The 25616-nt window shown below is 35.7% G+C and overlaps 1 protein-coding gene across 4 annotated transcripts in view; it reads left to right on the forward strand.

Moving 5' to 3' along the window:
- The window catches only part of FER (FER tyrosine kinase), a 466661-nt gene that overhangs the window by 301870 nt on the left and 139175 nt on the right, over positions 1 to 25616 (forward strand). For all 4 annotated transcript variants that reach the window (XM_029216683.1, XM_029216684.1, XM_029216685.1 and 1 more), the window contains 3 exons: positions 8332 to 8388; positions 15935 to 16050; positions 18738 to 18832. In XM_029216683.1, the coding sequence (XP_029072516.1) occupies positions 8332 to 8388; positions 15935 to 16050; positions 18738 to 18832 (268 nt within the window). The remainder of the gene's footprint in view (positions 1 to 8331; positions 8389 to 15934; positions 16051 to 18737; positions 18833 to 25616) is intronic.

The raw sequence follows: 25616 nt of genomic DNA on the forward strand, positions 1-25616 counted from the left end.
TAAAGTCACGATTCTCATCTGCTGTGAGTAGCAGTGTTTGATAAAGATTTGTTGAAGGAGTGGATAACTAAACTGATGAATGGATGGATGGCCTATCACTGTTGGGGCAGAAGGTTGGAGTAGATCACCTCTGAAATCTAGATTGGCGTCCTTGCCAATCTGTATTTCTTTGGTGTTTTTATTCCAGTAGAGTCGGAGAAGTATATTCAATAGCAGGAATGGGCTATCCTCAAGAGAGGAGCAGTATTCCTAGCATACTAGACAAGTATTCAAAGACTTAAAGGATATCCAAGATGGTGGTAAGGTTTTATAGGTACTAGTGGTAGAAGCACAAGCCTGGGAATCAAGAAACCTTCATTGCTTTAACAAATTAAAACAAAAACTTTTGAATTTTTATTAATACCAGCTAATTAAATATTTCTCATTGTTTAGGTTACTTTACTTTTAGAATTGCTGGTTGTTCCTTGTCTTTATTAAAGTTGGTAAAACTGGCGTTACCTTTGAAGTTTAAACAAATTTCTCCCTATATTCAGTGGGTAGTTTGGACTCGGCAGCATTTGCTAACACAAGTATGGAGGCCAAAGATTTTCAGGAAGAGAATACAAATAAACTTGACACATCCTAAAACCTTGACTAAGAAATGTTGCCATGACAACCATGTTTTAAAATTGTACTTAAAGCTATCCATGGAAATAAATGATAATCTACACTCCCAATATAGGCTTCTAAATTGGGACTTGGATGACAACTTATAATGTAGTTAGAAAATAGGTTGAAGTTCTGGGAGGTGAGCAAACTGGAATCAATGTTATTGCCATAGAGATGGTCGGCAGGAGGTGTGTAACAATTATGCAAGGTGCACTTTAGGCAGAATTCCCATATCTCCTAGCTGAGTTGCCTCAAGCCCATATGTTCTTTGCTCAAGATGATTCAATTCTCAAAGCTGCTTCATTGACCTTCCTGGTCTATAACTCAAATGAAAAACCTTTTTGCAATCGATTATGTTAAATATAACAGTTAAAAGTCTCAATGAGACTTTATATATGTGAAGATTTTTACCTCCAGGGTAGTTCTACAATTTGGCATGAATTGGCTCTCTGGTAACGTAATGCTCATTTATCATATATTGTAGGTAAATATCTAAGATTTTAAATATTAATGGCACTTATTCAGGTTATAGATAGTATGTTCTATATTTGACCCTTCTTTTTAATTACCTGACATAATATACTTATATGTATTATTTAGGCTCAGAAAATTATTATACTACTGAGTTTCATTTTAAATGTAATATTCTTTACCACACTGAAGAGACCAGCGAAAGGCAAGGAAGAATGTGTTGGGATAGTGGGCCAAAAGACAAAACATCAAGGTTCTTATCTCAACTCTGAAACTTAATACCTGTGTGATCACAGTCAGGATTTTATCTTCTCAAGGCCTTGGTTTTCAATGTGAAGTGGAGATAATGCATTTCCTGCCAATCTAATGGGGGTTCTTCTGAGATTTAGCAAGCAAGTGTATGTGGGAACATGTTAAAAATGTGTCCCCAGCTTTTCTTTACAAAAGTTTGGATTTCAGACAAGTGATAATACTTACTTTCCTTTGCCTGTACTATGGTGGGCTGACTTTAAATCTGATCTTAAGCAGTTTTAGAAAATATTCTGATCAGTTGATGAAACCAAGAAATTCCTTTTTTTTTTTGCCGCACTGCTTGGCTTGTGGGATCTTAGTCCATCAAGGGCTTGAACCCGGGCCCTTGGCAGTGAACACACCAAGTCCTAACTACTGGACCACCAGGGAATTCCCCAGAAATTCATAGTTTTAAAAAATGTATTCAGGTCTTAGAGTTGTCTTCCATTCCTCCCTTTAAAAATGAGTTGTCCAGTTTAGCCCAAATAATTTGATGTTTCAAAATGTTATTTTGTTCATTTTCAGAGATAACTAATAAATGGGGGAAGTATATGTTTCTTTCACCATAGTAATGATGTGTTAATATTCATGAATTAAGGAGTAGAGTCCTAATGTCAAGAACATTTGAAGAGTCTAAATCAAGTTTTTTGTAGCTTCAACATCAGACAAATTTAATCATTAGTTTTGAACATAGGTTTGGGGATATTCCTATATGGTCACAAATCACTAGCAAGCAGATGAAACAGTAAAACTGTCAACTCTATTCATTATGGTTTTAATGCATATTTTTATGTCTGTTTTACTTTTGTTGACTTACACTTTAGTACAACTTTTATTTTCGTTCAGTTAATCTGTGAAACCAGGGAAGATGCTACCATTCCTGTTTCTTGGAGGCAGTCTGCCTCGATTCTTTCTGTTCCTTCTCCAGATTCAAGAAGGTTGTGCAAATCTCCTTGCTCCTCTATAGAAAAAAGAGTAAAGATAAAGCCAAGATTATGTGGTATAATCTCTGTAGGAGATAGCAGGTCTGGGACAGTTGTTGAGGAGTGAGCTGCAGCTCTTTCTGGCAACCCTTCTGAGTGTGACTTTGCTTTGGAGTAACGGGGAAAAGAAGAGAGGTCAATAAAGATGGTGGGGAAGACAAGGATCCAGGCTCCTTCGGCAACTCTCCATTCTCCAAACTCCATGTTACTTAATGTCCCTATTCCCTAACCTTACCTTTGAATTATCTTCTGATGTAGTCTCTGCTTGTTTGCTTTTTGTTCCCTTGACATAAATTTATGTAAGAGTTGGACCTCCTTTTGTTACCATATCCATCATTGCCTGAGCCAGAGGCATAGTGTTTGGTGAAGCTTTAGTATCATCATGTAACTAAAGTTGCTTGTCTATCTCAATCACTCAGCAGCCTCAGTAGGAGTAGTTCGTTTATTGTCTAAGGGAGGAGTTGGGTAGTTCCCCTCTTCAGAGCATGTGTTAAGTGCTACTGCCTTTTTCCAATTTGACAGTTTGGAGTTTGCCCCTCTATCCACATTTCTACAAAATTGCAGTTATCAAATTGCCACTGAATCCCCTTTGGGTATTTTGTCCCTCCCTCTTACAGGTGGAGTCATAAGTCTAAATTCTGAGGCTGTAGGCTCCTTCTCTGTGATCTCATTTTAGCTAAAACAGATTAAGAGCCACCTTATTCTTAACTGACTCCTCTTCAATTTTAGGGTTTTTGGTTATGCAGTTAGTCCTCTTCCCAGCCTTGTCTTCTCCCGGACTAATCAGTGGAAAGGTTATTTTTGTGACTTCAAATCAGGAGTGACCCCTAGCCATTCTGGCAGTAGTAAGCATTCCACATCGCTTTTAATACCCCATTTCCCTTACACCTCTACCCTGACAATAGCACCCCTCATCTTTCCCCCAGGTAACACCATAGTCATTATTTAAATTGCAAGAGTTAGGGGTCCTTTCGATATCTCATCCTGTCACCAACTGTAAACAAGCATAAAAGATCTGAGAGACATCCCAGACACAGGCTCTTCAAGGCACTTTTTTTTAATTGAAATATAGTTGATTTACAGTGTTAGTTTATTGTATACAGCAAAGTTATTCAGTATATATATGTGTGTGTGTGTATATATATATAAACTTTTACAGATTCTTGTCCATTATAGTTTGTTTTTTTTTTTTTTTTTACAAGATACTGAATATGGTTCCCTGTGCTACACACTAGGAACTTTTTGTTTATCTATTTTATTATTTTATTTATTTATTTATTTTTGGCTGCGTTGGGTCTTTGTTGCTGTGTGCAGGCTTTCTTTAGTTGTGGCTATCGGGGGCTACTATTCCTTGCGGTACACAGGCTTCTCGTTGCAGAGCACAGGCTCTAGGTGCCCGGGCTTCGGGAGTTGTGGCGCATGGGCTCTGGAGCGCAGGCTCAGTGGTTGTGGCACATGGGCTTAGTTGCTCCACAGCATGTGGGATCTTCCCGGAACAGGGCTCGAACCCATGTCCCCTGCATTGGCAAGTGGATTCTTAACCACTGACCCACCAGGGAAGCCCCATCTATTTTATATATAGTAATTTGTGTCTGCTAATTCCAAACTCCTAATTTATCCTTCCCCACCCCCTTTCCCCTTTGGTAACCATTAGTTTGTTCTCTGTCTGTGAGTCTCTTTCTGTTTTTGTAAAGTTCATTTGTATCGTTTTTTTTAGATTTCATATATAAGTGATATCATATGATATTTGTCTTGCCCTGTCTGACTTACTTCACTTAGTATGATAATCTCTAGGTTTATCCATGTTGCTGCAAAAGGCATTATTCATTATTTCATTATTTCCTTTTATGGCTGAGTAATATTCCATCGTATATATATACCACATCTTTATCCATTCATCTGTCCATGGGCATTTAGTTTGGTTCCATGTCTTGGATATTGTAAATAGAAGGCACTTAATTCTTTTTTTTTTTAACATCTTTATTGGAGTATAATTGCTTTACAATGGTGTGTTAGTTTCTGCTTTATAACAAAGTGAATCAGTTATACATATACATATGTTCCCATATCTCTTCCCTCTTGCATCTCCCTCCCTCCCACCCTCCCTATCCCACCCTTCTAGGTGGTCAAAAACCACCTAGCTGATATCCCTGTGCTATGTGGCTACTTCCCACTAGCTATCTATTTTACGTTTGGTAGTGTATATATGTCCATGCCACTCTCTCATTTCATCCCAGCTTACCCTTCCCCCCCCCCATATCCTCAAGTCCATGCTCTAGTAGGTCTGTGTCTTTACTCCCGTCTTGCCCCTAGGTTCTTCATGACCTGTTTTTTCTTTTTTTCGTAGATTCCATATATATGTGTTAGCATACAGTATTTGTTTTTCTCTTTCTGACTTACTTCACTCTGTATGACAGACTCTAGGTCCATCCACCTCACTACAAATAACTCAATTTCGTTTCTTTTTATGGCTGAGTAATATTCCATTGTATACATGTGCCACATCATCTTTATCCATTCATCCGATGATGGACACTTAGGTTGTTTCCATCTCCAGGCTATTGTAAATAGAGCTGCAATGAACATTTTGGTACATGACTCTTTTTGAATTATGGTTTTCTCAGGGTATATGCCCAGTAGTGGGATTGCTGGGTTGTATGGTAGTTCTATTTTTAGTTTTTTAAGGAACCTCCATACTGTTCTCCATAGTGGCTGTATTAATTTACATTCCCACCAACATTGCAAGAGTGTTCCCTTTTCTCCACACCCTCTCCAGCATTTATTGTTTGTAGATTTTTTTGATGATGGCCATTCTGACTGGTTTGAGGTGATAACTCATTGTAGTTTTGATTTGCATTTCTCTAATGATCGATGATGTTGAGCATTCTTTCATGTGTTTGTTGGCAATCTGTATATCTTCTTTGGAGAAATGTCTATTTAGGTCTTCTGCCCATTTTTGGATTGGGTTGTTTGTTTTTTTGTTATTGAGCTGCATGAGCTGCTTGTAAATTTTGGAGATTAATCCTTTGTCAGTTGCTTCATTTGCAAATATTTTCTCCCATTCTGAGGGTTGTCTTTTGGTCTTGTTTATGGTTTCCTTTGCTGTGCAAAAGCTTTGAAGTTTCATTAGGTCCCATTTGTTTATTTTTGTTTTTATTTCCCTTTCTCTAGGAGGTGGGTCAAAAAGGAACTTGCTGTGATTTATGTCATAGAGTGTTCTGCCTATGTTTTCCTCTAAGAGTTTGATAGTGTCTGGCCGTACATTTAGGTCTTTACTCCATTTTGAGTTTATTTTTGTGTATGGTGTTAGGGAGTGTTCTAATTTCATACTTTTACATGTAGCTGTCCAGTTTTCCCAGCACCACTTATTGAAGAGGCTGTCTTTTCTCCACTATATATTCTTGCCTCCTTTATCAAAGATAAGGTGACCATATGTGTGTGGGTTTATCTATGGTCTTTCTGTCCTGTTCCAATGATCTATATTTCTGTTTTTGGCACTTCATTCTAATGGTATGAAGTGGCATCTTATTTTGGTTTGTATTTGTGTGTCACTGACTAGTGATGTTAAACATCTCTTAATGTACTTATTGTCTATTTGTCCATCCTCTTTTGTTAAGCACTCTACCCAATTTCCTAAAATTGGGTTGTTTGTTACCTTGTTTTTGAGGTATGCGTTCTCTATATGTTTTACATACAAATTATTTGTCAAATATACGTATTGCAAAAATGTTCTCCCAGATTGTAGTTGGACTTTCATTTTTTCAAAAGAGCCTTTGGAGGAGCAAGTGTTTTTAATTTTGATGAATTCCAGTTGTTTCTTTTATGTGCTTTTTGTGTCCTGTCTAAGAAATCTTTCTTTACATACTTGGTAATGAAGATATTCTGCTAATTTTTTTTTCAGGACCTTTATAGTTCTGGCTTTTTATTTAGGTTGAAAGACTTGTCATGGAGAAAGAAAACTTCCTCTACCCTTCTAGGTTCTTCTGGCTGGTCTAATAATTAAATTGACATGAGACATATTAACAAGAGAACATCGGATCTAATTTTGTACATACAGGAACCCCACACGCATGAGAAGTTGAATTAGAAATGTAAAATGAGGTATATATGCCATCCTGAGCTAAGGGATGGGATGGGGCATGAGACTTCGGAGAGAAGGAGGGTAATTCACAAATAGGAAGAGCAGATGTTTAGTAATTGGATGTTTGCCCTGTCATACAGATAGGTCATAAGAACTTATTTCTGGTAATAGCTCTTATTATGGGTAAGGCCCCCAATTTAAATTCTTTAAGGGAGAAGTAAAGCTTTGCCTTGAGGCCACAGGGTCTTATTTGCTTTTAGCTCAAAATAATCCACCTGCTAAAGTAGCACATCTTGGGGAGGCTATTCTGAACCCCTAAAGATTATACATGTAAACTGTTTTTAAAAATCATTGCTGTTCCCCTTGTTGAACAATCAGAGTGTGGTGGTTGAGTGTTTGTCACATGGTGTTTCAGAAGGTAAAGTACTTCAGCTGGCTGTCCAGGACATTTTTAAGCCATAGTTAGGGTGGATTCTTACTTCAAGGTGTTTGATTACTTGTTACAATTCATTCTATAGCTCATAATTATATTTCAGTCTGTGTAATGGGGAAATACTATACTTTAACATTAAATTTTTTAAAAATCAAGAATAAAATATATCATTCCAGGATTTTCTTTTCTTCTTTCTCTCTTTGCTCCATCCCCTAATTTTCCTTCTCTCCTTTCTCCCCCCACCCCACTTCATTCATTTTTCCTTCTTTTTTTTTTTTAATCTGTCTTTCTAACATTACAGTACTGTGTGCTCTCATAGCTGAGACTTTTTATTTTTTTTAATTTTTTTTGCGGTACATGGGCCTCTCACTGTTGTGGCCTCTCCCGTTGTGGAGCACAGGCTCCAGACGCGCAGGCTCAGCAGCCATGGCTCACGGGCCCAGCCGTTCCGCGGCATGTGGGATCTTCCCGGACCGGGTCACGAACCCGTGTCCCCTGCATTGGCAGGCGGACTCTCAACCACTGTGCCACCAGGGAAACCCTTTGACTTTTTAGATGATGAAATATTTCCTAAGTACTGATTAGCTCTTGAGATCACATAATGGGATGTTCTTTTATAATGGCATGTTTGCATCACTGATCTTGTGTACCTTGTGATACTGTAATTGATGTTTGTTGTTTTATTATACTACAGGAAATTACTTGGGAAAGATGTGGGACTATATGCAGTGTAATAGACAGCTGTAATTCATGACCAGTTGTGGAAAAATTAGCTCTTAGTAATGTAATTTGGGTATAAAATAATTCTCTATGATCAAGTGAAGATTGGAAATTTTACATTGCAAAATGAGATTCCCTCATGTACTTATGACACAAAGCTTTTGAAATGACAAATAATAGCATAGCCTAAGCTTTATGGTGGGAGGAGAGTGCATGCTGTGTTCTAGTTACAGGCATACTATCATTTTGAAGGCTGAGAATTCTGATAGAAGTTTGCTATAATGTAGAGCTTAAAGTTCTATTTTGTGGTAACATTTCTTAAATCTGTTTTATAACCTCTTGAGGTTACAACTTCTTAGTGTGCTGATTATTGAATGGTCTGAATGCAATATCTCTTAGGTCTATTTGCCACTGCCTCAAATGCATCTTACAGGAACTACATTCTGTTTTTTCTTTTTTTTCGGTACGCGGGCCTCTCACTGTTGTGGCCTCTCCCGTTGCGGAGCACGGGCTCCGGACGTGCAGGCTCAGTGGCCATGGCTCACGGGCCTAGCCACTCTGCTGCATGTGGGATCTTCCCAGACCGGGGCACGAACCCATGTCCCCTGCATCGGCAGGCGGACTCTCAACCGCTGCGCCACCAGGGAAGCCCAGGAACTGCATTCTTGCTTGGGCTAAAAAACTGTTCTTTTTCTTTGCCACAGGATAAGAAATGGGTTCTCAATCATGAAGATGTCACATTGGGAGAATTACTGGGCAAGGTATGTAATCCACTGAGCTGAAAAACCAAATCTTGATAGTGATTGTGCACTCTACAGATTCATTTTCTTCAAAGCCTTTCTTATATTCCAGCACACAGCAAGGCACATTCCCCCATGAACCTAGAAGAACACAGTGCCATATCTGTTACAAATACTGTGATGTTCACTGAAATAGAAGTGTGAAAATCTTTGAAAAGTTTAAGAATTATCTTGACTTTTAAGAATATTATTTTGTATATTTTCCTCTGAAAGAACTAAAAGCCACAAAAATTTTATTACAGTGTAGTAAAGCCAAAACTAGTGAGCTGAGATTTGAAAAGAAACTGTGATGTAATAAAAGTTTAAATACTTAATAGTCTTACTCTGTTTGTTTCTGGTTATACATGATAGTTCAGAGAAAATGCAGTACTGCTCTTTGGGATTTCAGAATTGTATATAGAATCACGGTATGTGACAACACGGGACATGTTATTTCAATCTGAAAATTATATGGACAAGGCACATGTTTCAATATATCCATTTTGTAGCTAGCTCTGTTAGTGGTCAGAGGAGGCAGCTATATATGATGAAAGTCTCTTTCTTCCAACGTGGTTGGGAGTTTCTTCCAACTCATTGGCCTTATGAAAGTATATTATAACTAATAATGATGGCAGACATTTAATAATCAAATGGACTATTTGAAAATTTGTTATTTGTTTATAACTGAGTTCCAATAGATAAATATTAACTTCTTTGTCGATGACTTAATTAGTGATGTTTGAATTGAGTTGAGGTTCATAATGCAATATAAAAAATAGTATAAAATCCAGATAGCTAGGGAAAACTATCACTCATACATTTCTGAGTGATCAGTACTAGAATTTAAGGCTCAGCGTTTCAAGTAAAGAAATAAATGATTATTCATTACTTTTTTGATTTAAATGTAAACTTGATGAATTGACAAATTTCCCCTATGTTTTAGTCCTGATATGTGTTGAGAAAGTAAATCCCTGTTGAAACAATCTACTTTGCAGGATTCTTGTTATTTTAAAATATCTTTTCCAAATAGAAGCATTAAATTGCTATTGGAAAGCAGTTTCTATTGACTGCTAATACTTATTTAGTAAGTAAATTCTAAAGAATTTCAAGCTACAACAGAAGCTGGTGTGTTTATTTCCTCTGTGATATGGCCATAATTCTTAAGGAAATATTTCTTCTTTTTCATTACTTTAGGTAACTCAGTAGCAGTGATTGGGCTAAAAATTATTACAAAGAAAGTAAATTAATTTCCATGAAAATACAATTAAATAATAAGCTATAAATTTATTTATTTATTTTGCGGTACACGGGCCTCTCACTGTCGTGGCCTCTCCCGTTGCGGAGCACAGGCTCCGGAAGCGCAGGCTCAGCGGCCATGGCTCACGGGCCCAGCCGTTCCGCGGCATGTGCGATCTTCCCGGACCAGGGCACGAACCCGTGTTCCCTGCATCTGCAGGTGGACTCTCAACCACTGCACCATCAGGGAAGCCCTAAAATTAAACCAGTTACTGAAAATAGTGTGTTGAGAAGAGCATATTTTTCAGTTCTAAGGAAAAAATACTTTCAGTTAAAGAGAAATGTTTCAATTTTCTTTGTTTAATATGTGATACATGGTATTTCACATATTCGGAGGAATTTTAGCCGTTGGGTCCTCAGTAAGGTTATTTCAAAGAATAATTGTTTTCAATGACAAGGCAGTAGCATGATATCAGCTTTAATAAATTTTATCATTTTTAATAAAACACTTCAACTTTAGAGACACTATATAGCTTAATTTCAGCAAATATATTTGAGTTGAAAATGTCATTTAATATTTTCATTACCTATTCTGAATATTTATAGTATACTGCATGAAAATGCATGAGAAAAATAATTAGCCATGGTTCTTATACTTATGTACTTTGGAATTTAGTAGTAGTATAAGGTTGAGATGGGAGCTCTTTTTTTGAGCACTGTATTTCTATAGACTGTACTTGATATATAATTGGTATTCAAAAATATTCATTCCTGGGCTTCCCTGGTGGCGCAGTGGTTGAGAGTCCGCCTGCCGATGCAGGGGACACGGGTTCGTGCCCCAGTCCAGGAGGATCCCACATGCCGCGGAGCGGCTAGGCCCGTGAGCCATGGCCACTGAGCCTGCGCGTCCGGAACCTGTGCTCCGCAACGGGAGAGGCCCCAACAGTGAGACGCCCGCGTACCGCAAAAAAAAAAAAAAAAAAGAAAAAGAAAACGAAAAATATTCATTCCTCAAATATTTACTGAATGCCTTCTCTGTGCCAGGTACTCTTCTAGGTTCCTGGGATACATCCGTGAACCAAGTAGACAAATATCCTTGCCCTTAATGAAGCTCATATTCTATCTAGCAGGGAAAGACAGAAAAACAATAAACTTAATAAATAAGTAAACTTCATAATGTTAAAGGGTGCTAAAATCCTGTGACAATATAAGGAATTTAGGAGTGCTGTTGATTGGACTTGCAATTTTTAATGGGGGAATCCAGGTAAGCCTTATTAAGATTGTTTCTTTCCAATGAAAACCTGGGGAGGAGCGATTTAGCCATGTGGTTTTAGGCAGAGGGAGTACCAACGCAAATTACATTTGATGAGCAGGAGAGACAGTTTGCCTGTAACCCAGTAAGCAAGGAAGAATAGGATAGGGCAGCAAGTCAGTGAGGTGATGAGAGTATAGATCGTGTAGAGCCATGTAGGTCACCGTAATTATCAATACTTTGGCTTTAAATGTGTGTGGAAAGGTAAGCTAGAGGATGATTTTGAGTAGAGGAGTGGCATGATCTTACTTTCTACAGAGTCCACTCTGGCTACTGTGTTGAGAATAGGCTGAGTTGGAAGGTTAGGAAGCTATTGTACTTACCTAACTAAAGTTGATGGTTGCTGGATCAGAGGGGATGGCAGTGGAAGTGGTGAGAAGTGGTGAGTTTGGATTTGTTTTTAAGGTTGAACCACCTAAATATCCTGATGCTGTATGCGGGGCATGGGACAAAGAGGGTAGTTGGCATAGGTGTAGCAGGTTTGGGGGGAATGAGATTAGGAGTTTGGGATGTAAATATTAAGGTTTGTCTCTTAGACTTCTAAGTGGAGATGTTGGGAAAATGGTTGGGTATTAAGTCTGGAGTTTGGAAAAGAGGTGTGGATCAAAAGTACAAATTTGGTAGTTGTCACTTATTTGCTGGTTTATTTAGATGAGTTCAGCAATGGGGTGAGTCTAGATAGAGAAGAGAAGAGAGAGATTGAACCTTGGTCACATCAAAATCAAGAGGCTGGAGAGATGAGAAGCAAGATGATTGAGGTTGAGAAAGAGCAATCTCCTGGAAGGCAGGAAACCAGGAGATAGGATGCCTTAGAAGCCAAGAGAAGAAAGTATATGAAGGAGGAGACAGTGATCAGTGGTGGCAAGTGCTGCTGAGAGGTCAAATGAGATGATGACTGAGAACCATTGACTTTAACAGTGAAGAGATCCCTAGTGACTTGGCTGAGCGCTTTCTTTAGAATGCTTTACGTGAAAGCCAAACTGAAATATATTTAAGGGAGAATAGGAGGAGAGGAATTAGAGATAGCAAGGATGTAACTCTTTGTAGTTTTGCTACTTTGTGTAGCAAACTACATGTGATGGCAGTTTCAGAAGAAATGATTTGTGTGTTGGTTAATCTGAGAGAGGCAGCATGCTGGTTTGCAGTTAGCAATATGCAGTGAAAAATTCAAGATTTTGGAAGGAGATGAGAATTCCTGAAATAATATCATCAAGTAGGTAAGAGGGGATGGAATTTAATTTACAATGGAGCATTGACTTTAATAGCAGCACAGTAGTTCATTTTTTATAACAGCAAGGAAGATTGGTAGGAGGGTAAATGTGGGACTGAGTCTGGAAGTTCTCTTTATATTGCTTCAATTTTCTCAATAAATTAAGCAAGATTGTTAACTAAGAATGAGGGTGTGGGGAAGGTATGGGAGCTTTAAGAGGAGAGTCAAAGGGGGGGGAATAGTTAATTAGAAGAATGAGAGTGTGAATGGTCTAGGGAATTGTAATATAATTATTGAGCAGTATTAAGGCCCTCCTAGAGGTTTGTGTTCATGAATTTAAAGTGAAACTGGTCAACATCATTGTGGATTTTCTCCAGCCACATTTAGCTGCATAGGAACAGAGTAGGTCGTGTTGCATTTAATCTGGGTTGTGGATTTGATAAGGGAGTTCTACAGATGAAAAGGAACAGAGAAGTTGAGAGTATATAGTAAACAGTTGTTATAATTATTGAGCATGGAATTTAAGCTGAATAAGGAAGAAAGCAAGGCTGTTAGGGGGTTATGGACAATAAAAAGTAATAGGGTCTAAAGATTTGGAGGTTCCTATAGGGTCAAAGGATTTTGAGTCCAAATACTAGAGGAAGTAAGCTAGAAAAATAGAAGCCAGCCAGAAGATGGGATGAATGACGTAGGTGTTACAGAGGAGTTGCATTATTGGTGATGGCAAAGTTTAAGGTATGATCATAGAAAATAGGTTGGAACATGGATCATTGGAAGAGAGATGGTCACATAACAGAGTTTTGAAGTGTTGGAAGGATCTTTAAGTGTCTATTGAAATTTCCAAGTTTTAAGACAAGAGTAACACCGGGTACAGTGATCCAGGAGCTCAAATTGTCAACAAATGAGGGAAAATATTTTCAAATGCAATAGCTGCTAGCAACAGTAAGGGGTAGTGGGTATATAATCAAATAACAAAGTTTCAAAGCTAGGAGTTTTTAGGAAAACAGAAGGGGAAGTGTTTTGAAAGCAGTGACAAGGAGCTCGATGAATCCTGTATTCCATCTCTCAGGCGGTGGGAGAAGCATGGTGTGTGTGTTGGGGGTGCGGGTGGGGTCATCACAGTTTTAGAAGGCACAGGAAGCTCACCCACCATTTGTGTGTTCTCAAGTGAGAGCCAGGTTTCTGTTAGAACAAGAAGATGAAGAGAAGGACCAAAGAATAGATCGAGATAAAATTTTGATGATGGACCACAAGTTCCAGAAGGCAACTGGAGGTTGGGGACAGAAGGGAAATAGTTGGAGATAACAGGTTGACGAGGAGTCTGCAGAACCTAATGAGAATTAGAGAGGGGGAAATGAGGACCACCAGGATCTTCTGTGAGGACCAACAGAAACATACACAAGAGTCATAATGAAATTTAGCCTCATGGACTTAAAGCCACTAGCAGAGATGAAGCCGTGCCTGTTACATGGTAGGGAGCAATTGATGTCGTAGGCTTTTTCCTGACCTCTTTGGATGGAGAAGAGGTGGTCCGTGAAGCAGAGTCGTTTGTGCAGTGTTTGGAGATTCCTCCCTTGACCACTGTTAACAGAATTGAAGTCTTCTGAGTAATGATTGTTAAATGAATGTTTACAATTTTCAAATGCCTTGTATGTGCCAAGAACAGTTACATAGGACAGAAAGCATTAGAAAGGTACAAAGGGGCAATGGGATGATAAGTGTTCAGGAACAAGATGTCTAATTTTTGGAAGATCAAGAAAGTCTTCATGAAGGAGGTGGCATAGAAATGAATTTAAAGATTAGTTAGCATGTTCTCTGATTGGAGGTGAGGGGAAAATGTACAGAAGGCATGGCACACCTTTTGGGATCACTAAGTATTTGAATTTAGGACACATGTAGCAGTCAGAGGCTAAGATGGCTAGACAGAGGCTGAGAAAGGAATGGTAATGGAAGGATAGATATTAAATAAGGCAGTGGTGTAATCGAAGTTCTGTGTTGGAGAGATTAAGGGGCTGAAGAGGGTGAGGGACTAAGGACGAGATCAGTTCAGGTGAGAAAAATGAGATCTTGAATCAGAGTAGGCTGTCTGAGGTGCTAGGAGGAAGACAAAAGTGTTCCACAGGAAGAATCTGAATGCTTGTAGAGAGCAATGGCCCTAGGAAATGAAAAGGTAATTTAGTCAGGAAATGTCTTCTAGTGAATAAAATGTTAAGTTTCAGACAAGGTAAATTTTAAGTGCTTCAGAATCATTCAGATAAACAGAGGCCCAGCAGTAATTGTGTGTACTAATACCTTCTGTCAGCTCTAAATGATGTGATAATTGTGGGAAGGAAAAAAGCCTTGAATAACAGGAAAGGATATAAAGCTCAAATTGTTCTTTTTCTAGTTTGTGATGAATGTGCATTGTGTTGAAGTTATTGTATGTTTACTTTTCATGTAAAGGTGATCAATCATCGTTTTGAATGAATATTTAAGAGTTGAATATTAGATTTAATAATACTATTATTTAAATATTCAAGTATACTTAAAATATTAAGTAAAATAAGTGTTAATTAAATTAAGCAAATAGTAATTCCTTAATAAATAAATTTATTAAAATACCTATTAGTAAATTTAAATGATTAGTAACATGTAAAATTTATACACCTTGGATCATAGGTTAAGAGTTACATTGAACTTAGAACTCAAACTCATTGATTATCAGACCTCTAGTTTAGTTACTTGTTACTCAACAATGACAGCATTAAAGCTAATTATAATACAGTGCTTGCACATTATAATTATAGCTATGTAAAAAATACATATGCATACATAGAAAGACTTGAAGAGAATACTCCAAAATAGCTGTTGTGTTAGCTTTATAGATCTTCTCTGTATTCTTTTGTTTCATAACTATAATAAAAGTGACTTCAAACTGGAAATAAGGCATTTTAAATCAAAATATGTTCTAGCCATAGAGTAAGGTTAGGAGTTCAGACATTTGATAGAAATGAGCAGTAGCAGAGATGGGTGACACTGGCATTTGGGCAAGCACCTCGTTTTCCTTGGTATCTTTCAGGGACTGACAGCCTGCAGCAGTGGCTGTTGACAGTCCTTCATCTGCCTTGGTTCTGTTGCCTCTCATCTAGTGTCTTACTCTCTCACACTCTCGTCCAAGTGACATCTGGCTGTGTGGATCAGTACCACCAGTCACCTCACAGAATCTTGGCTTGCTTTATTTGTTTGTTTGTTTATTTGTTTATTTTAACATCTTTATTGGAGTATAATTGCTTTACAATGGTGTGTTAGTTTCTGCTGTATAACAAAGTGAGTCAGCTATACATATACATATATCCCCATATCCCCTCCCTCTTGCGTCTCCCTCCCACCCTCCCTATCCCCCGCCTCTAGGTGGTCACAAACTTGGCTTTATTTTTAAACGCCAACCTGATAAAACTTAGAGCTAAGGGGGTGAAGGGAACTAGATGGAGTGAAACTTAGGTACTTCTGACAGCATTAGTTTTTCCTTTTATTCTATTTCAGTTTTTTCCCGTTTCCTTTTCAGTTCTCCACAAGCCTCAGTCCCTCAAATGGTTGCTATGTTGGGTAGTGTATTAAAGTTAATTGGTAAGAGCAACATTCCCAGTCTTTATTTCCACTTAAAACTCTGAATAAAGCTAACAGAGTACTTTGGTGAACTCAAAACTCATCATTACATGCTTTCCTTGTATTTTGCAAAGGTTTACGTGGCTGTCTTACACTCTAAACAATAAATATATTTGTATTTTCAGGGAAATTTTGGTGAAGTATTTAAGGGCATATTGAAGGATAAAACTGCTGTTGCTGTTAAAACGTGTAAAGAAGATCTTCCTCAGGAACTGAAAATAAAATTTTTACAAGAAGCCAAGTAAGTTCTCTAAAGTAATGTAAATATGTATTTATAATATAAGTAAGTGATTCATTAAAATGTATATTTGAAGATATCTTAAATATGATTTGATGAATTAGAAGTAAGCACTTTCAGGGCCCTCAAAAGTAGGCACTTATTATACAATGTGAAAACAAAAAGTTTCTGTGTGTTTGAGTTAGACTGCAGGTCAGTTAGGAAATCACAGTCAAAAGAACCAGATGCTTTTGAGAACAGTGAGTATTCTTTGAGTCCTTGAAAAATATTGCAGTATTTTTTGCTTTTATCACACGTGCATATACACATATGCATATATGCAATGTTGTGATTGTCCTTATACTAAGAATATTACTGTATTCTATATATAAAATCCATAATTTAGACATATATTTAGGTATGTAATTACATCTTTCCTACCCTCCTTAGATATTATTGCTTGATTCTTTATTCCCAGCTGTTAGCTTTATTTTCTGAGAATCTCAAATTTCTTCTTCAGCTCATTGCATTCTTTTCTAACTGATCTTTTAGGATGATTTTCTTCTCTTTTTTCTGTTTTAGCTAGAATTTAATGTTCCAACCTGCCAGCCCTATGTTGCAAATAGTTTAAACTCTTCTGTTAGTGGTAAAATCTAATATATACAACAAAACACAAAACAAATGGAAAGGAGCTTTGGATAGAGTGAGAATGGACATATGAATGGGAGATGGGTGGATGGATGAGTAGGTGGATAGTTGGGAGGGAGAGAAGGAGAAGGAGGATATATAGATCCATAGATTGGTGGTATAAAGGGAAGGAAGGAAAGGTGTGTGTGTGTTTGTGTGTGTGTGTGTGTGTGTGTGTGTGTGTGTGGTCTCCATCACTGCATTGTATATAAAATTGAAGTTTTTGCAAAGTGCCATGGGAGAACAGAGGACATGGCAACGAAAGAACTAAATCCCGTGGCATAGAGCATCTTGATGTCATTTCTCCATCATCTAAAAATGGATATTTATAGCAATGGATTAAACTAGTTGGGTGCATTTATTAAATATTATCTGTGGAATAAAGTTGCAAACCTTTTTCATGTATATTATTAGCAATTCAGAAAAAATATCCTATGATGAATTTAAAGGTGTGCTATCACAATTGAAACTTATAGCCTCATTATTTTAGTTATTCATAGGTATCTTAAGGTATCTTGCTTTCTAATTTGTGAATTTTTTACTGAAAGATAGAGTTTAATTTCTTCTTTTAAAGTGAGACTGAAATTTTATGTTAAAAATGACAATTACGGGGCTTCCCTGGTGGCGCAGTGGTTGAGAGTCCACCTGCCGATGCAGGGGACACGGGTTCGCACCCCGGTCCGGGAAGATCCCACATGCCGCGGAGCGGCTGGGCCCGTGAGCCATGGCCACTGAGCCTGCGCGTCCGGAGCCTGTGCTCCGCAACGGGAGAGGCCACAACAGTGAGAGGCCCCCGTACCGCAAAAAAAAAAAAAAAAAAATGACAATTACATCCATGCAAACTCCCAAGTATCCTTTAACAGATAATAAAGCTATATATTTAGCTATTTAATGTCATTTGGATTAATCCTGGCTGTTTTGTGGAATTTCTTTATTAAGCAGTTTTCAACCTAAGAAATGACATTTTGGATTACAGTCAATCATTCTAAAACTTCCTTTCTAATTCCTCATAGAAACTGCAAACTCAGTTATTGACAGAACATTTTCTTTATCTCTAGAATTCTTCCCGGTGTACTTTTTCATTTATTAAATTTATATATTTTCAATCGATAACATTTTTCTTAGAGCTATCTCTGCTTTAGTTGTACATGTACAGCACACATATAAACTGTTTTATCTTTCTCCAAATGAAGTTATTTTTTTCATTCTCCTAGAAAGGAAACTGTGTTTTTTCAAATATGAGTGAATTTATAACTATGTCAGTAGGATAACATGGAAGATCATTTGGTAACAGAAATCATCAGGGTAGACAGGCCTCTGAGGGAATCTAATCTATTTTTAACTCATGCTTGGGGTCCTATAGATGAGTCTATGCTTTTACAGCTCTCTGAAATTCTGCCTTTATCCAAACTAAAACTTCTTTGCCTCAGCTTAAGTCTTATATTACTCACTGTTTAACCTTCTGCCAGTTTTCTCAAAACTTTTTGAGTTTTTACTGTTTTGAAGTTGATCATGATCATCAGGAGAGTATGTATTGTGAAATCTAAATATGAAGTGATTACTCTATAGCATTTACCAATATGAATCGTTCTTTTTTATTTGTTTTAAATGAAGTATATACATAAAATAAAACAAAACAAAAAGATGCTGCCCTAACAGCTTACAGGTTTTGGTCCACTAATACTTTCCAGCTTTTGTGAGGGTGGCTAAAACCAGATTCTTTGAAGGGAGTTCTGCATATTTTGGACTAAGTAAGTTATTCCTGTTTAGCATGCTTATTACCTATTCAGAGTAGATAATAATTTTTAAATGAATATTTAACTGAATAAAAACTGACTCATTTATATCTATATTTTGCCAAGATTTGTCAAGACATATACATCCCATTTATCATAATTTGGGTTCGTACTAAAGTTTTAAAAATTGTGTTGATTAAAGTGCATTCTACTTGTGCACACTATTCATGATCATAAATTAATGCTTACAACTTAAATGGTAACTATTCTTATACTTCTCTTATCCAGAATTCTCAAGCAATATGATCATCCCAATATTGTCAAACTTATAGGAGTTTGCACACAAAGACAGCCTATCTACATAATTATGGAACTGGTTCCAGGTAATATGATTTTAGAGGTTTCCTCAATGACATTTTAATGTCATGTTTTATTGCTTTTATATGTTTAGTCTCTTTGATTTCTCCTTGTTAAGTTTCCAAGGATTTTGTTTAACATTTTCCTGATGATGAAGAGCTTGTACACATACTTGATATTTTTATAGTCTATGATACTTGCCAGTTTCTAGAAAGTGTCAGCCAACCTTTGTAAGAGAAGATATATTATTACATTGCAGTTACACATGGAAGTTAGTTATATATAATCTTTCGGTGAGAAAGGCTATTTAGATAAATAGTCTACTTAGGTTTACTTTATAATGATAGTACTGTCTTATATTTCGTTCATTGTATATCATTTTACAAGTACATTACCGTACATCCTTTTGTTTAGTTGTATATAATAATATCATAATGTTTTGGGTCACAAACTATGAACTTGTTTGATATGTGGACAAAAAAAAGGTGATCTCTCTAGGAATTTGTCCTTTTATTTCTTTCTGGTGACTTTTAACACCTCCAGGTATTTTGGTTAACTACTTTTGCCAACAAACAAGGATAACATCAAACTGATACCGTGTTATCTTTATTTTTATTGTACATCTTTCTGTTGTGGAAAATATAATCAGAGGTAAAATATGACCTTGATAAGATTTATAAATACAGTATTTAATAACTGGAAAGGATTTGCTTTGTTACCTTAACTATTCATTTTACAAGAAGAAACTTAAAGGAATATAAAACATTTTTCTAACTTTAATATACATCACATAAACCTGATATTGTAGATTGCCCATTAAAAACTTTTCACATAATTCTTTCATTATTAAAGGATAAATTGGTCCAATTTTACCATGCTGGTTTGATTGTTATTGGAATATTTCTTTATTACCATATAACTGAAGGATTCCTAGATCATAATCATTTTCATCCTCAAATGGCAATATATATTTGCATGGTTTACACTATTTACGATTTATATATTAAAGTAGCTTTCATACAATTTTCATACAAAATTTTTAAAACAATTGAATAGCCTATAATTTTAATTAAAATGGGATGTTTAAGTATTATAAATACATAAAACATTCACATAATGAAAATGATGCCCCCAGTTAATAAGGGATGTCACTGAGAAACTTAGATTTGAGAGGTAGGGCAGACTTGATGAGGAAAAGTCATTTTGGTGTTACTATGACTGATTAAAGGAGCATGGTAACAAATTCCTGATGGCAGGTCTAAATTGCATAAAGCAAAAGATAGCTTTGGAAGAGAGCCAGGAATGTGTTTATCTGGACACTAAATAGTAACCTTTATTGATATTTTTTTTAATGATTAAGAATAATAAACTTCATTAGAAAATGTCCTACTCAACAATCTAATCTTACCCCAAAGCTAATTGCTATTTATTTTTTTGTGTTTTTTTCCCCTCAGGAAAATATTTACTATAGATACCATGATATTATGCAAATGTTTTAATTATTCAAAATCTTAACATTGCTGATCTTTTTTTCTATTATTAATATAACATAGTTTCATTGTTTCATATTCATCCATATAGTTCTACCTTTTCTTTATAATGGCTACAGAATATTCCATTATATGGCTTTCTATAATTTAAATCGATCTTCTAATTATGGATACTTTGGTTGTTTCCATTTTTATTATTTGGGTTTTTTTTCTTTTTTAAACAGTGCTTGAGTTGGATCTGAGTTTATGTGCATTTTGATTTATGGTTAATGTATTAGCTTTCTATTGCGGCACAATAAATGATCATAACATGGCAGCTTTAAACAATATCCATTTATTACCTCACAGTTGTGTAGGTTAGAAGTCCAGGCAGGCTTTACTGGGGTTCTCTGCTTAGGGTCTCATAAAGCCAAAAATTCTTGGCTGGAGGCACTGGGGAAGAATCCATTTCCAAACTCCTTCCGGTTCTTACAGTTGAGAAATGGCCTAAGGTTCCCTTTCTTTTCTTGCTGTGAGCCAAGGGCATCTCCCAGCTTCTTAAGGTTTCCTACATTCTTTGATCTTCAGACCCAGTGTGTCACATCTTTCAAGTGCTTTGAATTTCTCTAACTTCTCCTTCTGTTTTTCATTTTGTTCTGTTTTGTTTTTCAAAAAAGCTGGGAGAATACCCTCCACTTTTTTGAAAGGTCTTGTGATTAGATCAGGCTTACCTGGCTAATCTGCCTATTTTTAGGGCAACTGTGCAATATGATAAAACATAATTATGGGATTGATATCTAATCATGTTCACATGTTCCAGGGGTTAGGGTGGGACATTACTGGGAGGTCATCTTCAAATTCTGCCTACCATAGTGGACTTTGCTAAATTTTCTTGGAGGTTAGTTGCAGTGTCTGATCTGAAACCACATTGAATTTTTCGTACTCTGTTACATTAATTCCATTTGTCAATCTTATAAGATGAATACATGATTTTTGTAGCATCATGCTTTGTCATTTCTCATTTGGAAAATATCAAGTGACCAGGTTATATAGATCTTCCAAACAGTGAAGTAATTCATTATACAGTATCAAAAGACCACATTCATTAATGTCATCACTAATCTCACTGGAAAAGTAATAGGAGGTATCAATTTCTTTATAGCAAATGTGTTTTCCAAAATTTTAACTTTCATTGCAGAGCTTGGATTTTTTTTCCCTGGTAACAAAAACTGTCAGTTTTTTGCCTTGAAGTGTTGGACTTACTTAATTCAATTTTGAGAGAATGTCTGTCAAAAATCTAATATTTAATAATCATAATTTGTCAATCTTTTTGAAAACAGATTTATTGATATGTAATTGACATATACTTTATGTATGTACACTTTATTGTATTGACATATGTATACACTTGTGAAACCATCACCACAATCAAAGTAATGAACACATCTATCACCCCCAGATTTTCCCCATGCCTCTTTGTAGTCCCTTCCTCCTCCCCCTCTCAACCCCTGTCCCAGTCAACCACTGATCTGCTTTCTGTCACTATATATTAGTTTGTGTTTCTTAGAATTTTATATAAATGGAATGATATAGTCTGTACTACTCTTTTCTTTTTTGGGTCTAGTTTGTTTCATTCAGCATAATTTTGAGATCCATCCATGTTGTAATGTTTATCGGAAGTTCATTCTTTTTTATTGCTGAGTAGAATAGCATCATATGAATATATCACCATTGTTATCAACTGTTGATAGACTTTTGGGTTGTTTCCTATTTGGGGCTACTGCCAAGTAAGCTGTTGTGAACATCCACGTATAAGTCTTCGTATGGGCATGTGCTTTCATTTCTCTAAGGAAAATACCTGGGAGTGGAATAAATGAATTAGATAGAATGTACATGTTTAAATTTTTAAGGAATTGCCAAATAGATTTTAAAGTGATTATACTAGTTGACATTCCCAACTGTAGTTTCTCTACATCTTCATCAACACTTGGTGTGGTCAGTCTTTAGATATTAAAATTTTATGCAATAGTGTCTTATTGTGGTTTTTGTTGTCTTTCCCAGCTGACTAATGATGTGAGCATCTTGTCATGTGCTGATTTGCCATTCATATATCTTCTTTGACGTGTCTATTTAAATAATGTGCCCAGTTTTTTAATTGGGTTGTTTTCTTGTAATAAAGTCTTGGTTCTTTATATATTCTGGATACAAGTCCTTTATCAGATGTATGATTTTCAAATATTCTCTCTCAGTTGACTTGTCTTTTCATTCTTTTAATAGTGTCTTTTGAAGAGCAGAAGTTTTTAATTTCAAACTTTAAATTATGTTTTTCTTTTATAGATCATGTTTTTGATGGTATATCTAAGAAATCTTTGTTGAATCCCAGGTCACAAAGGTTTTCTCCTATGTTTACTTCTACAATTTTTATAGTTTTAGAATTTATAGTTCATTCTATGGTCCATTTCATATGGTTGTGAGGAATGGTTTGAAGTTCATATTTTTGGCATATAGATATTCAGTTGTTCCAGCACCAATGACTCTCCTTTCTCTCCTGATTTTTTTTACCTTCATTTTTTAAAATATATTTATGTGTAGTTATATTTTTGGACTCTAATTTCTGTCGATCTTTTTGTTTGTCGTAATGCCAATACTACACTGCCTTGACCACTGAAGTTTTATAGTAAGTCTTGTATCAGATAATGTTAGTTGTCTAACTTTGTTCTTTTTTAGAAATGTTTTGGCTGTTAGAAGTCCTTTGCATTTCTCTAGCAATTTTATTATTAGTTTTTCAGTTTCCATATAAAGGTTTGCTAATATTTAGATTGGGATTACATTGACTCTATAGATCAGTTTGGGGTGAATAGACTTCTTAACAATATTGAGTCTCCTGACCCCTCTACATGACATATCTTTCTAGTAGGATAGGTCTTCTTTAATATCCCTCAGCAAGGTTCTGTAGAGTTTAGTATACAGGACTTTCCATCTTTTGTCAAACTTATCTCTGAGTATTTGATCTTTTGTGATGCTGTTGTAAGTGATTTTTTTAAGAACTATGTTCACTATGGAAGTCACAGAAGATGTGAATAACACTGTCAGTCAACTTGACCTACTGACCTTTATAGGACACTCTACACAACATCACAAGGACATACATTCTTTTCAAGTACACGGAGAATATTTACCAAGATAGATCATATCCTGGGCCATAAAACAAATCTCAATAAATTTATAAGCATTTAAGTTCTATGAACACAACAGAAATAAAATAGAACTCAAGGATAGAACAATATCTGAAAAATCTCTAAATATTTGGAAAGTAAACAATGCATAGCTGAGTAACCAATGGGTCAGAGTGGAACTTAGAAAGTATTTTGAACTAAATGGAAAGAAAAAAACCCCACAACATCTCCGTATTTATATGATGCCTATTAAGCAGTACTTAGGGAAATAAATACAGCACTAAATGCCTATATTAGAAAAGATGAAAGGACTCAAAGTTTTGACCTCAATTTCTACCTTAAAAAGAAGTGCAAATTAACCCAAAATATATAGAAGAAAGGAAAAAAAATACAGAAGAAATCAATGGAATCCTTTGAGATTAATAAAATTGATAAAACCTCTACATAGACTCTTCAGAAAAAAGAAGACACAAATTACCAATATGAAGAATGAGAGAGGTGACATCATTATAGAGTCTACAGATATTAAAAAAGATATTCATAATATTTCCTTAACTTTATATAAAGAAATTCAACAACTTAGATGAAATGGACAAATTTTCTGAAAGACAAAAACTACCAAAGCTCATTCAGCCTTCATAACCCCATATCTTTTATAGAATTGGTCATTAAGGAGCCATCCTTCAAAGAAAACTCTAGACCTGTATGGCTTCACTGGTGAATTATAACAAAGTTTTAAGAAGAAATACACCAACTCTACACAAATTCTTAGAAAACTGTAAAGAAGAGACTACTTCTCAACTCATTGAGATCATCACGACCTGATTCTGAAACTAGACAAAAATATTACAGCAAAAGAAAACTACAGACTATATGTCATTATTACATATGTAAATTCTGAGCACAATTTTAATGAAGCAAATGCAACAGCAGATAAAAATACATCATGATCAAGTGGAATTTATCCTAGGACTACCAGCTGATTTAACTTTCAAATATCAATGTAATTCATATTAATAAAATTTAAAACTACATAATCATTTCAATAAATGAAGAAAAATCATTTGGCAAAATCCAACACTAATTCCTGTTAAGAATTCTCTGAAATTGAAGAATAGAAGAGAATGTTCTCACCATGAGTGGCTCCTAAGAAAGACATGCTCCTAAGATGACATCATATTTAATGGCAAATGACTGAATACTTTGCTCATTTATATCAGAAATAAGACAAATATGCCTACATTTACCACTTAAACACTATACTAGATGTTCTAGCTTCTAGAACAATACAGCAAAAAATAAAGCAAGAAAAAGTAAATAAAAATCACCTTTTAATATGTTTAAGGTATTTTTCACCTTTGCCACAGTATTTCTTTGCCAGTGTTTGAAATCAAAATTCTAGCTACTATACTAATATAAAAGACATTATAGCATTCTATGGTAAAACCACTATAGCACTTAAAAATAAATGATTGTTTTTTTGTTTTAAACATTTTTAAAGTAATTTAAGATAACAAATAGTCTTTAGTGATTTTTTCTCTTCAGACACAGCTTCAAAATCTCTAGTATTGTACCAGTTATAATCTAACATTCTAATGTTACGAAACCTGGGCCAAAATAGCAAGTTCAAAAACAATGAGCTCATAATTTTGACATTTTCAAGTTAAGACCTGGTAAGAAACTCTTCCTATTTTCTCAATTTATTGTTGTTTAAGCCTTATGAATCTTTTCCTTTCTCATCAGTGAACACGTTTACATACCAGAATATAAAGATAAATGAGGCAAACACCATAACGTTCCTTGTAAAAAATAATATATATATATATATATATTTCCACTATAAGATGAAAAGCTGATACATACATGGTTATGAAAAGCATAGGAGAGATTTATCCCAGGTTTGCAAGCCAGTTTCAACATTTGAGAATTTGTTAATGTAATCCATCACATCCATAGGCTAAAAGAAAAATCAGGTGATCATATCAATAGATGCAGACAAAGCATTTAACAAAATCCAACACCCCTTCGTGAAAAAAATTTTAAAAACTCAGAAAACTTGAGAAACTTGCTCAGTTTGTTTTTTAAAAAATCTACAAAAACCCTACAGCTAACATTATACTTAATGGTGAGAGACTTGAAGCTTTCCCACTAAGATCACAAACCAA

This window comes from Monodon monoceros, unplaced genomic scaffold, assembly GCF_005190385.1.
Source record: "Monodon monoceros isolate NGI ecotype Baffin Bay Population unplaced genomic scaffold, NGI_Narwhal_1 Super_Scaffold_12, whole genome shotgun sequence".
Taxonomy (NCBI): Eukaryota; Metazoa; Chordata; class Mammalia; order Artiodactyla; family Monodontidae; genus Monodon; species Monodon monoceros.